The sequence below is a fragment of the Hoplias malabaricus genome, chromosome 2, assembly GCF_029633855.1.
Source record: "Hoplias malabaricus isolate fHopMal1 chromosome 2, fHopMal1.hap1, whole genome shotgun sequence".
Lineage (NCBI taxonomy): Eukaryota > Metazoa > Chordata > Actinopteri > Characiformes > Erythrinidae > Hoplias > Hoplias malabaricus.
Window position 1 is genome coordinate 67,232,872 of NC_089801.1, and position 14,075 is coordinate 67,246,946.

The 14,075-nt window shown below is 37.8% G+C and overlaps 1 protein-coding gene and 1 pseudogene across 1 annotated transcript in view; both read right to left on the bottom strand.

The window, feature by feature from the left end:
- LOC136677942 (neoverrucotoxin subunit beta-like) lies at positions 1–8,910 on the bottom strand (annotated as a pseudogene).
- The window catches only part of LOC136677953 (galectin-4-like), a 19,440-nt gene continuing 14,073 nt past the window's right edge, over positions 8,709–14,075 (bottom strand). The window contains exons 6-8 of the mRNA XM_066655673.1: positions 13,799–13,997; positions 13,598–13,711; positions 8,709–9,438 (exon numbers count right to left, since the gene is read on the bottom strand). Of these exons, the coding sequence (XP_066511770.1) occupies positions 9,412–9,438; positions 13,598–13,711; positions 13,799–13,997 (340 nt within the window). The 3' untranslated portion in view covers positions 8,709–9,411. The remainder of the gene's footprint in view (positions 9,439–13,597; positions 13,712–13,798; positions 13,998–14,075) is intronic.

A 14,075-nucleotide genomic window follows, 5' to 3' on the forward strand; every position in this document is an offset into this window, starting at 1 on the left:
TCATAGATCTTGGAAGTCATTTGTCGTTTGGTCGTTAAAGAAGTCAATGCACTGTATCTCTGCATTCTTCATATCATCCAACAAGCCTGCTATTTTGGATACCAACACTGAACTGATGTTTCTCTCTATTCTTGCTGCTCTTTTGTCCAAACGCACAAGAGGATAGAGCCAAACCTTCACTGGCACAGCATCATTCTCCCTCTGCTTTAGCAATGATGGCAGTGTCTTAAAAAGCTGCACAGCTTCCATATATGTTGTGGGGTTTGTATCAATATCATAGTCACCATAAAATGTACAGTGCTGCTTCTCCTTCAACATTAAAACATATGAACTTATTGACCATAGCACGTAGATTTCCATCAACATCTTGTTTGTTCTCATTCTCTGAGGCTGTTTTATCTCTGAGGATGCTTTGACCATAAAAGCATGACCTCCATAAAGTATCAATGTTACAACATGAGTGGCAGTCTTGTCTTCAAAGATTTCAGGGTATGTGATTTTGCCCAGTTGAGTCATAGTAAGTTGGTCAAATCTTGTTGTTTGGCTGTAGTGCAGAGTGACCCGGGACTGACTTTTTGTCATTCAAGTACCTGGCTGACCCTCCAACCTCCACTAAACCACCCAGAAAGCTGGCTTTGAGTGAGGCGCTCACATCTAAAAGACTGGCGTTTTCACTAAGAGTCTCAGAGGCAGAGAACCTTAGATTTGTCTTGTGTTTGCGGTGCGAATCCATGTCCTCATTTAATGATGCTTTATCCCATAGAGTCACACCTGAAATGAGTTAGAGACTGAAACTGATGACTGATTTAAAGAGAGGATACTTGTTTTAACTGTAAATGAGAATAGTTAGATTTTAAAAAGTAGGAAGTAGGACTACATTGCTGGGCTACTGAATTATAAAGCACTGTTTATTGTTAACTACATGTGCTCTTTAAAATAGACAAATGTAATATGCGCACCCTTGTATTGATGAGTGCAGTCACCGCAGAAGTAAAATGACCTTAAGTAGTCCATAAAGACAAAAGATATAAGTTCAGTGTTTATCATATTATTTACATACGAATTATTAAGTGAATGTAAGGAAATGTTGAAGTAAATGGCATGCATCATCAACATCATCATCATCATTTTGGATTACTCCATAGTGATGTCTTTTAAACACAGCGACACCCAAATACAGTGCCTTGCGAAAGTATTCGGCCCCCTTGAACTTTTCAACCTTTGCCACATTTCAGGCTTCAAACATAAAGATATAAAATTTAAATGTTTTGTGAAGAATCAATAACAAGTGGGACACAGTCGTGAAGTGGAATGAAATTTATTGGATGTGTCAAACTATTTTAACAAATAAAAAACTGAAAAGTGGGGCGTGCAGCATTATTCAGCCTCCTTGCGTTAATACTTTGTAGCGCCACCTTTTGCAGCAATTACAGCTGCAAGTCGCTTGGGGTACGTCTCTATCAGTTTTGCACATCGAGACACTGAAATTCTTGCCCATTCTTCCTTGCAAAACAGCTCGAGCTCACTGAGGTTGGATGGAGAGCTTTTGTGAACAGCAGTCTTCAGCTCTTTCCACAGATTCTCGATTGGATTCAGGTCTGGACTTTGACTTGGCCATTCCAACACCTGGATACGTTTATTTGTGAACCATTCCATTGTAGATTTGGCTTTATGTTTTGGATCATTGTCTTGTTGGAAGATAAATCTTTGTCCCCCAAATCTCTCCCAAATCAGCTGTAGATCTCTGCAGTTCATCTAGAGTGATCATGGGCCTCTTGGCTGCATCTCTGATCAGTCTTCTCCTTGTTCGAGATAAAAGTTTAAAGGGACGGCTGGGTCTTGGTAGATTTGCAGTGGTCTGATACTTCCATTTCAATATCATTGCTTGCACAGTGCTCCTTGGGATGTTTAAAGCTTGGGAAATCTTTTTGTATCCAAATCTGGCTTTAAACTTCTCCACAACAGTATCTCGGACCTGCTTGGTGTGTTCCCTGGTCTTCATGATGCTCTCTGTGCTTCGAACAGAACCCTGAGACTATCACAGAGCAGGTGCATTTATACAGAGACTTGATTACACACAGGTGGATTATATTTATCATCATCAGTCATTTGGGACAACATTGGATCATTCAGAGATCCTCACTGAACTTCTGGAGTGAATTTGCTGCACTGAAAGTAAAGGGGCCAAATAATATTGCATGCCTCACTCAGTTTTTTATTTGTTTAAAAAGTTTGACACATCCAATAAATTTCATTCCACCTCACGATTATGTCCCACTTGTTGTTGATTCTTCACAAAAAATTTAAGTTTTATTTCTTTATTTTTGAAGCCTGAAATGTGGCAAAAGGTTGAAAAGTTCAAGGGAGCCGAATACTTTCGCAAGGCACTGTATGTAATAACACGTTACACAATCAGGCAGGCGCTATGTGTGTACATTCCTGTGTCACCCCTCTCTCTCTACCAAGGTTTCCGGTGTGCATCTCACTCCACCCTCCTGCTCTTGTAACTGTTTCCTCCACTCTCTTTGTTTTGCTATCAGGAATATGTAAAAAATGTGATGCACACAAAAATGCAAATTAAATATATATAGTGCACATTAAAATAATATAGATGCACATTGAAAAATAGAGATACACACTAAAACATAGGTGCACATAAAAAAATGAAGAAGAGACAGGCTGCACCTTTTTCAAAGAAAGTTGCTGCTGCACACAAAAAAAGCAACAAAGCCAATGGCTAAAGCTAGCCAGTAATCATTATGGCAAGTTTGTAAAGCTACATGGCTGCCATGAGAACGCAGGAAAGTACTTCTTATGCAAGTATAAACAATTTTGAGTAAGTTTGAGTAAGGACCATGCCTAAACTCCATCCCTCGGTACTGGTCTTTCCCGCACTACTGGATCTGTGCACAGCAGTGTTGTCAACACCTCAGTAAGGACAGTAGATATTGGCTGCCGTAAAAGTCGCTAGAAGTCGCCAAATGACATTGTCTAAATTTGTCCATTTGTAATTGACACTGTAGAAGTGAAGAATAATGTGGGAGCGATAAAACGTGAGAAAGAAAAACACCCTAAATATATTCAGAACTACAAATTAACTTTCTTCTGTTTATTCATGTTATTTTATTTATCTATTTTTTTTAAATAGGCCATCACTTCATAACTTTAATGCTTTGTCCAGACCCACATTATGTAAATCAATATTGTCCTGTATTGTTAAATGTTAGAATATCAAATTTAATCAAAAAACTAAAAACTTATGTGGGGTGGAATTGCTAGCTCTATGTCTAACCCTCCTCCTTTATCAAGGCTCGGAACTGACACAGACATAAAAAAAAAACAATAAAACCCAGGTAGCCTAACTCCAAGTGTCCTTTTTCAGTTAGTTAGTTTGTTTGTTTGCTTTTTTGCTAAGTTTACTTCAATTTATACAATTTATACATACTACAGTGATACACTGTCGCACTGAAAAAACATTTACCTCCTGCTCTGTAAGCCAGGGTGAGATCATTCGCGGATTTGGCCATACACGGTTCAGCTGTAGTTTGCACATGGAGTGGAGAAGTTGTGGGTCTCCTCTCTGCTCTGACTGCAGCTACTTGGAGTCCGACCTTTTGCTTGTTAAGGACTTGTTAAAGTAAATGCAGAGCGATACGTGCTGTCATGTCCAAGTCTCCAATAACATCAGAAAAAGTTGCAAGATTTGTGTCAAGTTGCTTTTTTGAAAAAGAGTCGCTAGCGGCACACTTTTAGTACCGTAATCATGCGTGCATGGAAGTGTATATTACATTTAATTTTATGCTGAGGCTCTTCTAAGAAACTTTTTTACATGTACTCTATGATTAATGGTTACATAAATTCTAATCAGCATGCTCATGTCTTTAGAAAACTGGAGTCCTCCTCATGCAGATAGACAATAAGAGCACAGAGGACAGCAGCAAGGCATACATGGAATTAACTTGTTGCTTCAGCGCTAGAACATATTCTTTACTCACTCTAGACTCTACTCAACAAGTTACACAATAATATACACAGTGTTGGGAGGGTTACTTTAAAAATGTATTCCATTCTCTAAAATGTATTTTGTAACGTATTCCGTTATATTACTCAGTGTGAGTAACCTATGCTAAATACTTTGGAATATTTTGGAATTTTCTTACATTTTAAAGCGGTGTGAATACAGCAATTACAACCTGCTTGCATCAGAAGAATATTCTGTACTAGTACTGTAGCAAATAGTAGAATATATAAATTTTTTTGTATCAAATTTACTGTTACTATACATTTAAAACACTACTTAGGGTGGATCAGAGGGCTGAAATATAAACTGTTACACTAATTAAAGTGGAATAGAGTTTGAACACATTTATGAGGCGTCTTGTTTGTCATTAAAAATTGCACTAAACAACTTAATCATCACATTTGCGCACCCAGTGTCAACCACATTAAACAGTGTGTTTACAAAAGCTTAATCTACTTTTTGACTTTAGCCAGACCAAAACAAATCAAGTAACTTCAAGACGTTTAAAGGAAGAATATACTGTGGAACAGCTTTTCTCTTTATTTGCCGGACCGACCTAGAAGAGGCATGTGTGCCTACTGACTGACTGATACTTAATGTTGAAACACACATGCGCGAGTAGGAACTGTTATTTCAGCTGTATTTTACAGATAAAACTTAAGATGATGCCACTAAACCATCAGTTGTTAGTTCAGAAGAACACCAGAGTGAGGTGTTGTTCAAAATAAACAAGACTGTGAATTAGTTACAGCACCGTTTTATCAGTTGGACCCTTATAGAAATGTAAGTCAGTTATAAATGTCTAGTTCCAGTGATGCTCTGTTCCTTTATCAAGTGTAGATTACTTTGTGATGTGATGAAATGTTAAGGTGCTTGGTTTTAGAAATGTTCAAAAACTTAAATGTTAAAATGTTCTTTTTTTGTTGTTGTTTTCTGGTAAACGAGTTGTTTTAATGTCATCTCAACACGGTGCTTACGTTTTGTAGCTTTGTTTGAACAGAAAATTACAGGCTTTCCATGATCATACACACTGTCAGCAACTGAAAAGATAGACAACTTTTATAGTTTGATATTATTTGTTACTTGTAAACAAGGCATTGATATGAAGCATCAAAGCTTCCCCAGACTTTCCAATGACAAGGGTATGTATTTTGGGCTCTTCTGTTTTTGAAATGCCAGAATCACCTCTGTGACAATGACTATATGACGGTCTGGCAAAACTGGGCTTTTTTTTTTTTAATATATGATTTTAATTCTGTTTTTAATCTATGAAAGGTGGCTTGACAAATAATCAATTGTATATATAAAACTGTGACTCCAGAAAGGGAAGATGAAGAAAAAGCGTTTGGAGCAAGAGGCTGTGATTTCTCACTAGAAGCGCCATGCTTAGAAGCACAGACCCCAAAAAATTCATACAATAAACAAACAAATAAATAGTTCCAAAACACCCTGCTTTCATCACTTTTCCCTGAATTGTCCTTTTCATAAATTAGCATCCCTAAATTTTTTAGATTATTCATGTTTTCCCTCCAGTTGCTCCTGAATTACAAAACTGTAATTATATAATACTGGGTTTAAAGTACTGTTTTTTTCACTGTAACACAGTACAATTACTTATATTTTGCATTATAAATACATAATGCCTTTACATGTATTCCATTACTCCCCAATATCAAGTATACGTAACTCTAAAACATCTTTATAAATGTTCAAACCATGATAATCCAGAATTCACGATTGTATATCTTTATCAAGCATCAAGATGTGCAACCAACTAACCTGGAGGTCATAAATCCTAAGGATTTGGCCCAGAACCTCTGACATTTTACCTGTACCAGCCCCTTTCATCCTAAACAAGCAAAGAAGACAGAGGCATATCAGTCCAACACAGAAAGCTGGTCCCTGAGGTTAATGTTTGATACTCAGAATTCTCTGAAACTAGACACAGATCTGCAGAAATATAAAAGAAGTGTTTTAGTCAACATATGTGTTGGGTAGTGGATCATTCTCAGCATTGCAGTAACACTGATGTAGTCTTGATGTGTTAAGTGAATGCTCTGCTGATGAAAGTGGATCATACACTGCAGCGCTGCTGGAGTTTTTAAACACAGAATAGTCCCAAAATATCCAATCAATAGTGACCTGTGGGCAAAATCATGTGAGCACAGACTAGTGTGCAGAAACAGATAAGCTACTGCTGTGCCTGATCCACTCATAACACATTAATACACCACAGAAATAGCATCACTGCAGTGCTAACAATACACTACTTGAAATATGACCTGTTTTGTGGGGGTCCTGATCATTAAAGACCAGTATAAAAGCAGGCTAATAAAATACAGAGCAATAATAGATGAAATTCAGTGTAACAAAGTGTATGGTCAGAGCAGCTGAAAATATGGACATAAATGTAGAAACAAGATGGTTTTAATGTTATATCTTATTGGTGCACAAACTAAATCTGATCAAAAGATTTATTTTCCTGTGTTAACAGCAACAGTTCATTGACATTTTCACATACCAGACTGAAAACTTCATACATCAGAAAGCTGCATCTGTTGTAGCCTGAATAGAGCACGATTTAAAACGCAGTTAAGCTTCAATATTTGTAAAAACACTAGGAAAACATGTGAAGCATTTTGTGACACCTTAACAGAAATTATGTGAAATATATATTTTGCACTCCCTGATCCCATGATACAAAAAACAAACACATTCACATTGTATATATAGTTTGCTTTTAGGAATGTTGAAAGATAAATACAATTTTCTGCTCAGTTAGCTGGTTCAGAAAAAAGGCTCCATGCCACAGTGCTTTTCACATCAGATATCTCCACAGACCGCCCCAAATTTAGAGAGAAAACATTGTCTTTTCTGTAATACCTTTGAAATAACACCAAATATAGTTCACAAGCCGCAAACTTTTCTCCACATAATCACCTCAGAGATGAACTCACACAGACTCTGAAGGAGGAACATTATAGAACACATGATGTCAGACTGCAGTACTGTTAAACTATGTTCAGCACTGTGAACTAAAAATGACAAATTAGTACAAATGATGACAAAATGTTTAACTATTTTGTTGTAAAGAAAAAAAAATATCTATATAGAACCCTGGACACTCAAATATTTTTTTGTATAATTTAAGGGTTCTTTGCATTGTGAATGTGTGCAGCTGGTTAAAGGAAATTGTTCTATATATCACCAAACAAAAGCTTCATGTACCATACTGAACTATCTACAGCCCATTCTCTATCACTCTGAAGAATCATGAGAAGGGTTCCTCAGATTTTCAGGATTTTTTATAGTAAGTTTTAAGTGTCTAAAGAACCTTTGAAGATCTATTTATGTGTTATGAAAATCCACTAAAATGTAATATTTTAAAGTATTCAAAGCACACTATTAAATAATGCATCAGATTTCTTTAAGAGAGTAAAATATTTCTGGCCACAGCCCCCTTTCTCAGCCTTCTATTATCTTCAAAATAATTAGAAAAGTATTTTTAATGCATTATTTTTTATGTACACCGACAGATGCTCTTTGCATACTAAAGATTTGCAAGATTTTGCTGAAGATTCCTTTATCAATCATGAGACATAGATGAAGAGTACACCACGACCCCTGACATCTGTTTCCAGTTTTTCAGCTTCACAGGACATATGGGCCTTACTTACAGTGACAACAGACAATGGTTAGCATGCACATACTGATACACTGTCCAGTCATTGTAAATTGTGTCTCTCTCTTGGGAATTTGTAATGCAGAACATGAGGGGGATGGAACAGAGAGCAGTACCTTTTGGTATATTTCTGAAGCACTGCATTGTATACTTTTCATTTAATTTTGAATAAACCTTTATGTGAATGGGTCTGTCTGACTATTCTTGCCCCAAAAATACAAATTTCCATGCTGTGTTTAACTGGAACACACTGCCAGGAGGTCTTTAAAAGAAATGTTTGAAATGTGTCACAAAAGAAATTTTTAAATCCAGGTTAAAAATGATTTTATTCTTTGTGCCTTTGATTATCATCTAAATATTGTACTATACTCTCACTGCACTTTTATCCTTATTTTATTACCCTTTTTACCATATTTAACTAAGCTATACACTTAAAGCGATGTTCATGATTTCATGATATTGTGACCTTTTGTTAGCTCTTATTCTGTTGCTTGAAACCATTCTAATGTGTTTACAAAGTCTCAGTGTTTTTTAAAATGGATGAAAAACAAACGCTGCATTCCAAAGCCTAGGCTGCAGCTGAGGTAGGACGTGTCTATAGGACGTGTCAGTGCAGGACTGTCCTATAAAGACTCCTTAGTAACTTGATCACACAAATGGAATGGTGTTCGGAGGCTGCACAATGACGTCACCGGAAAGATCTTATCTGTCTTGAAGCACTAACATGACTTAAGTTAAAATGAGTTGTATTTGCTTATTAATATTTTTAATATAATATAATAATAATCCCCCCCCATCTACTGTTCCACTTTAAAACATGCAGAGCCTCTGAATGTAAAAAAACCAGAAAGAACTGTGTTTTTCCTTTAATACAAAAGTCTATACATGGGTTGTTTTTGGAGTGGATGCCATATTGGGCACAGATTTCATTGCATAGGGTCGTGTGTCCTATAAAAATTGAAGGCAAATCAAAATTAAAATGTCCATCCATCCATCTATCCATTATCCACCGCTTATCCGGGTCTGGGTTGCGGGGGAAGCAGCACCTGTCAATCTCCCACTCCATCTTTCCCTCACTCGTGAACAAGACCCCAAGGTATTTAAACTCCTCCACTTGAGGCAGGATCTCACTTCCAACATGGAGAGAGCACTCCACCCTTTTCCAACTGAGTTCCATGGACTTGGACTTGGAGGTGCTGATCCTCATCCCTACCGCTTCACACTCGGCTGCAAACTGGTCAAGCAAGAGGAGGTCCCAGCTCGATGAAGCCAATAAGACCACATCATCCGCAAAAAGCAGACATGGAATCCTGAGACCACCAAACCGGACACCCTCCGCCACTTGGCTACGCTGAGAAATTCTGTCCATAAAAATTATGAACAGAACCGGTGACAACGGGCAGCCCTGACGGAGTCCAACTCCGACTGGAAACCAGTCTGACTTACTGCCAGCCATACAAACCAGACTGCTGCTCTGTTTATACAGGGACTGGATGGCTTGTAGCAAAGAGCCCAGTACCCCATACTCCCAGAGCACCCCCCACAGAATATCCCAAGGGACACGGTCGAATGCAGACAAAACACATGTAGACTGGTTGAGCAAACTCCCACGCACCCTCCAGGATCCTAGCGAGGGTAAAGAGCTGGTCCTGTGTTCCACGACTGGGGCGGAATCCGCATTGTTCCTCCTCGATCCAAGGTTCAACTATCAGTCGGACTCTCTTCTCCAGTACCCCTGCAAAATTAAAATATGTCTCTTGATTAATGATTACTGATCTGTACATTTGTAAAATATCAGCAGTTTATTATTAGGTCATGTTGATTGTACTGTTTTAATACAATTGAAATGCTGGACATTGTCTTTTTCTTAGTGGGTGGGTGATAATGCATTTTGGCTGGAAACCATCACAGCAATCTGGCAATTCTGGAGCCATTTAGTGATGTAATGTATGGTTCAAGTATGAGTCAACCACAGTCAAATCCAGCCGTGCAGGTAGCTAGGAGCTCATTAGAACTAAGGGATGTGATTGGCTAAGTATAATGTGGAAGAGCAGGCCTCAGGTCAGGTGATTCATGGAAAGCTTTTAGTAAGGCCACATCACCAGAGAGAAGGCAAATGATGACTAGTTTTATTCGCGAGCAGGAGGAGGAGGAACGGTGTGCAACAGCAGCATCACAGGCAAAGCAAGACCAGTGGCTTCGATGGGAGAATAGATGCAAGTTGTATTAATTTTTTGCTGGGAGCAACTTATGACGTCCTTCCAACACTGCAAAATCTTGGATAGTGGGTAGGTGACGACCCTAGTTGTGGATTATGTACAGGGGTTGGCATGCTGAAACATATTCTATCAGCTTGTAAAGTTCGTTTTTCACAGGGTCGGTATACATGGAGAGAGGATTTTAACACGTTTGTTGGACAACAAACAGCTAGAGGTTAATGCATTGACAAGTAGCTGTAGTAATAAAATAGTTAACTTTGTGCGTGAGCGGGAATGTTTTCAAGAAAGTGCGCATGTTACAAATACTCATAGATGGGGTGAAGCACAAGATTGGAAATTGCTGGTGGACGTAGGAAAAATCTTCAGGTCCCAGAGTGCATTGTGTTAACTACACTGAGGCCAGACATGGTGCTCTACTCTGAAAGTAAACTGATAGTTTATTTCATAGAATTAACAGTTCCATTTGAGGATGCAGTATATGAAACATTCAAAAGGAAGAAGCTGAAGTATGCAGACTTGGCGACTGAGGTGAGGGAACACGGCTGGCAGGCCCATATTTTCAGATTCAGATTCAGTTTCAGATTCAATTTATTTGTCACATACAAAGTTATACAAGTACAACTTTGCAGCGAAATTACATTCCGTCTGTCCACTCACATCAATTCCATTCCTAATTTTAATTCGAAGAGCAGTGTTAAGAGAGACTCTGAGGGTAGACAAGACCAGAGAAGCCAAGCTGGAAAATGCAACCACCTCTCACGAGAGCAAGAGAGAAAGACTGGTAGAGATAGGTGTTAGGGGATTTGTGCCAAATTGGCCACATCCCTGCTTGTGCAGTTCGGCATCAAGGGCCAGAAACTAAGGGCAGCTGTGAAGGAGTAATTAGAAACAGCTGAAAGGTCTAGTCAGTGGTTGTGGATAAGGAGAGCACAGATTACTTGAGGAAATGCACTGTAGAGGTACTATTGGGATTGTTGGTGATGTAACATGTAAAGTTCACATGGAACTGGTGGCACTGAACATGCATTAATGGTGCCAATGGGGCTAAGTGCTTAGGGTCTTAGGGCCTTAGTCACCAGGGAGGCCAGTGAGGATTTATGGTTGTTGATAGTAACGGGTAAGGTAGGACTGTAAAGCTGGCTTGGAGGGGGGTGGGTCTGGGACAAAAGACTTTACTGTTAAGCCTTCTGGAGGTGTTGTGGGCTTAATTCAGTGAAACACCAACGAGAGGAGGTGCCTGCCTGATGACCCCTATGAAGAGTTAGTGATACAGTGGCTGGTTTGTGTACTCATGGGCTGGACTCCGTGAGTAACCGTAGATGTTAAGGGTAGCCGGTTGCTGATCGGATCATAAACGGCCACAGCAACCTTAGTGTTGAGGTGTAGGATTCAACAGGAATTTTAGTGGCTGCAGGTAGGAAGAGTGTGTGGTGGGCCCTATGTGAAGCTCTAATGGACTGGCATAGGATATTTTACATCTTATCTTGTATAAGATTATAATTACTGTCTTTAATGAGGAGGGGCTCCTCCTCCTTTGTATCTGGTATTTTCCTTGGGTCTTGTGTTCAGCTTTGATCTCAAATGGTTCTGTCCTCCCCTTGCCCTTATGTGTATGTGTTTGTGTATGTCCACAACGGTTTAAGGTTGTTTTCTCTTTGTTCCTGTTTTGTTCCATGTATTCTAGTTTGTATTTCCATTGTCCTACTCATGTTTATTTTCTGTTTATGCTTTTGTTTCTTGTACTAAAGTGATTACTAGAGTGTACGTCTGCCTCCTTCCTCCTTCAACCTTGACACTTATGTAATTCTCTCAATAGGGAATGAGGAGCTATTTGAATTTCAGCCAGAAAGAGGCACACTGTGTGATGTCAGCGTTACTGAAAAATAAAATCTGTTTTTCCCATCCACACAAGAACACTGACAAGGGCATTTTAAAAAATCACAACCACTGACAAGTGAAGTAAATAAAATAGTTACAGCCTCATCTGACATTAGGTGGGATACTAGACAGCAAGGAAAATACTCGTGATACTGATAGTTGGAGATGGGAATAATCAACAAAAATAAGTATCTGAGTCAGTTTGACGAGAGCCAAACTGCGACAGTCATATTGCTTTGGTCAGAGCATCTCCAAATCTTCATTGTAGATGTCGAAGTGGAATTCAGAGTATATTTACATTACGGAAATGGGACTTTAAAAAATAACTTGAGAAATAAAGAGAGATTTCTAATCATTTGCAAACATTAGGGTTCTTCCTTTTTCATTTGTTTAAATTGAAAATTTCAGAGTCTGTTCACATCTGTGATCCCATCAAATGTTATTCAATAAGACCTTTTTACATTCAGAGAGCAGTGGTTTCAAGCACATATCAGGAGCATGTATCATTAAACTCTAAAGCTAAATGTTTCCTTTCCAGTCAAATACTAATACTGCATAACATTATTATGAAGTTTCATTTTAAGCTAGCATCAGTCAGAAATCTGAGTTATCAGAATCACACTCAAATTACCCCTAAAACAGTACTTCAGTCCTTCAGCTAGATCTGCTTACATTTTTTCAGTTTACAGTTCTATTTATGACTTTGCTGCAAATAAGTTGAAGTTACATTACTTTTAAATGGTGAATGACTATATTTCAATGACTATAGACTATATATGACATCTAAAATGCTACCCACATAATCCAGTCAGAAGATAAACACTCAGTAAAAACAGCTAACAGTTAACAGGATTACTATCTGAAAGTTTGTTATTGTTTAGTAAAATGATCCAAAAGCATGTAAAGCCATGATGATAATCCTGTCCAATCTGTGTGCAGAACTTTAACAGATGAAAATGAAAGCATATTCATATTATATTGGCTATAGTAGCTAGAAGAACACTAATGCATAACATTCTTAACAAGTGGACCTTTAACTCTCCGTACATATAAAATATAACTGAGTGTAAGGAAGGCTTAATGTATGTCAATTAAAAAGAAAAAAAATACAGTAACTGTGTGTTGTAATATTTATGATCAAATAAGTATCTCTTTATATAAAGACAGAAAAAATATTATCTGTTCAAGTTCAGTAGAAATTGAAGTATCTTCAAAAACCGAGCAACTTAATGTCTACCTGGAGGTGAAAAACAGGAAAATTAAATCCACTTTTACTTTCATTTTATTATATTAATTATGTAATATGTATATATCGTCGCTGTTCAAGTAAAAACATGTGTCCCCAAAATAGCAACTTTACAGGAGAAGAAAAAAAACCTTCTTAACTTTCAACAGAAGTCAATGTAATATTTTATTTATTTATTTTATTTAGTAATTTTGGAGCATTTCTATTGGCTTAAATTTTTTGGGTTAGGCTCGTGTGGAGTGATCCATTAAAGGATGGGACATGCCAATTGTCCTGATGAGCCCAGCACAGGAGCAAACAATAATGCATTTACACTGAGTGAAATATGCAATCCACATCACCACTGTGGATGGGAAGTGTGGGTACTGAAGGCTGCAAATATTTAACTGCAGCAATAACTGTGAATACGTATAAACAACATGACTAATGACAACATAATAACGAATATGAGAACAGATGTAACAAGAAAAAGTGCAAGAGAATGAGTACCATAATAGATGACGTAATGTTATTTATATAGTATTTGTAAAAATAATATAAAAATCACTTACTTCAGCAAAGCCATACACGTTAATGAAAACATCTCCATTTATGTTAAGAAATGACACCTTCTCCAATGGTATACGGTGCTTGAATGTACATAATACATGTCCATTCACAACTACCTACAGAAATAAAAGCAAAGTTTTTAATGTAATATTTTAACTTTTACTTGCATGTCAAATTCATTCTTATGTATTCTAATGCTTTACCACATAGCCGTTGTGTTCAGGGAAAATAAACAAATCAAAAGCTCCTCCTTTGACAAATGGCCCCTCAGAAATCTCTTCCATACCCCACGATCCATTTCTGAAGCTGTTGCGGACTACAGAGGAGTTTGAAAGTCGAGGATTAAAGTGGAATGCAATATCATCAGCATCTTCTGGACCACATTTCAGATTTATGGCAAATCTGTAAATGTACAGAACCGGTATTTTAAAATAGGTTAGTACATTTTTTAATTGGTCAGTGGAAAAAACATCAATACTA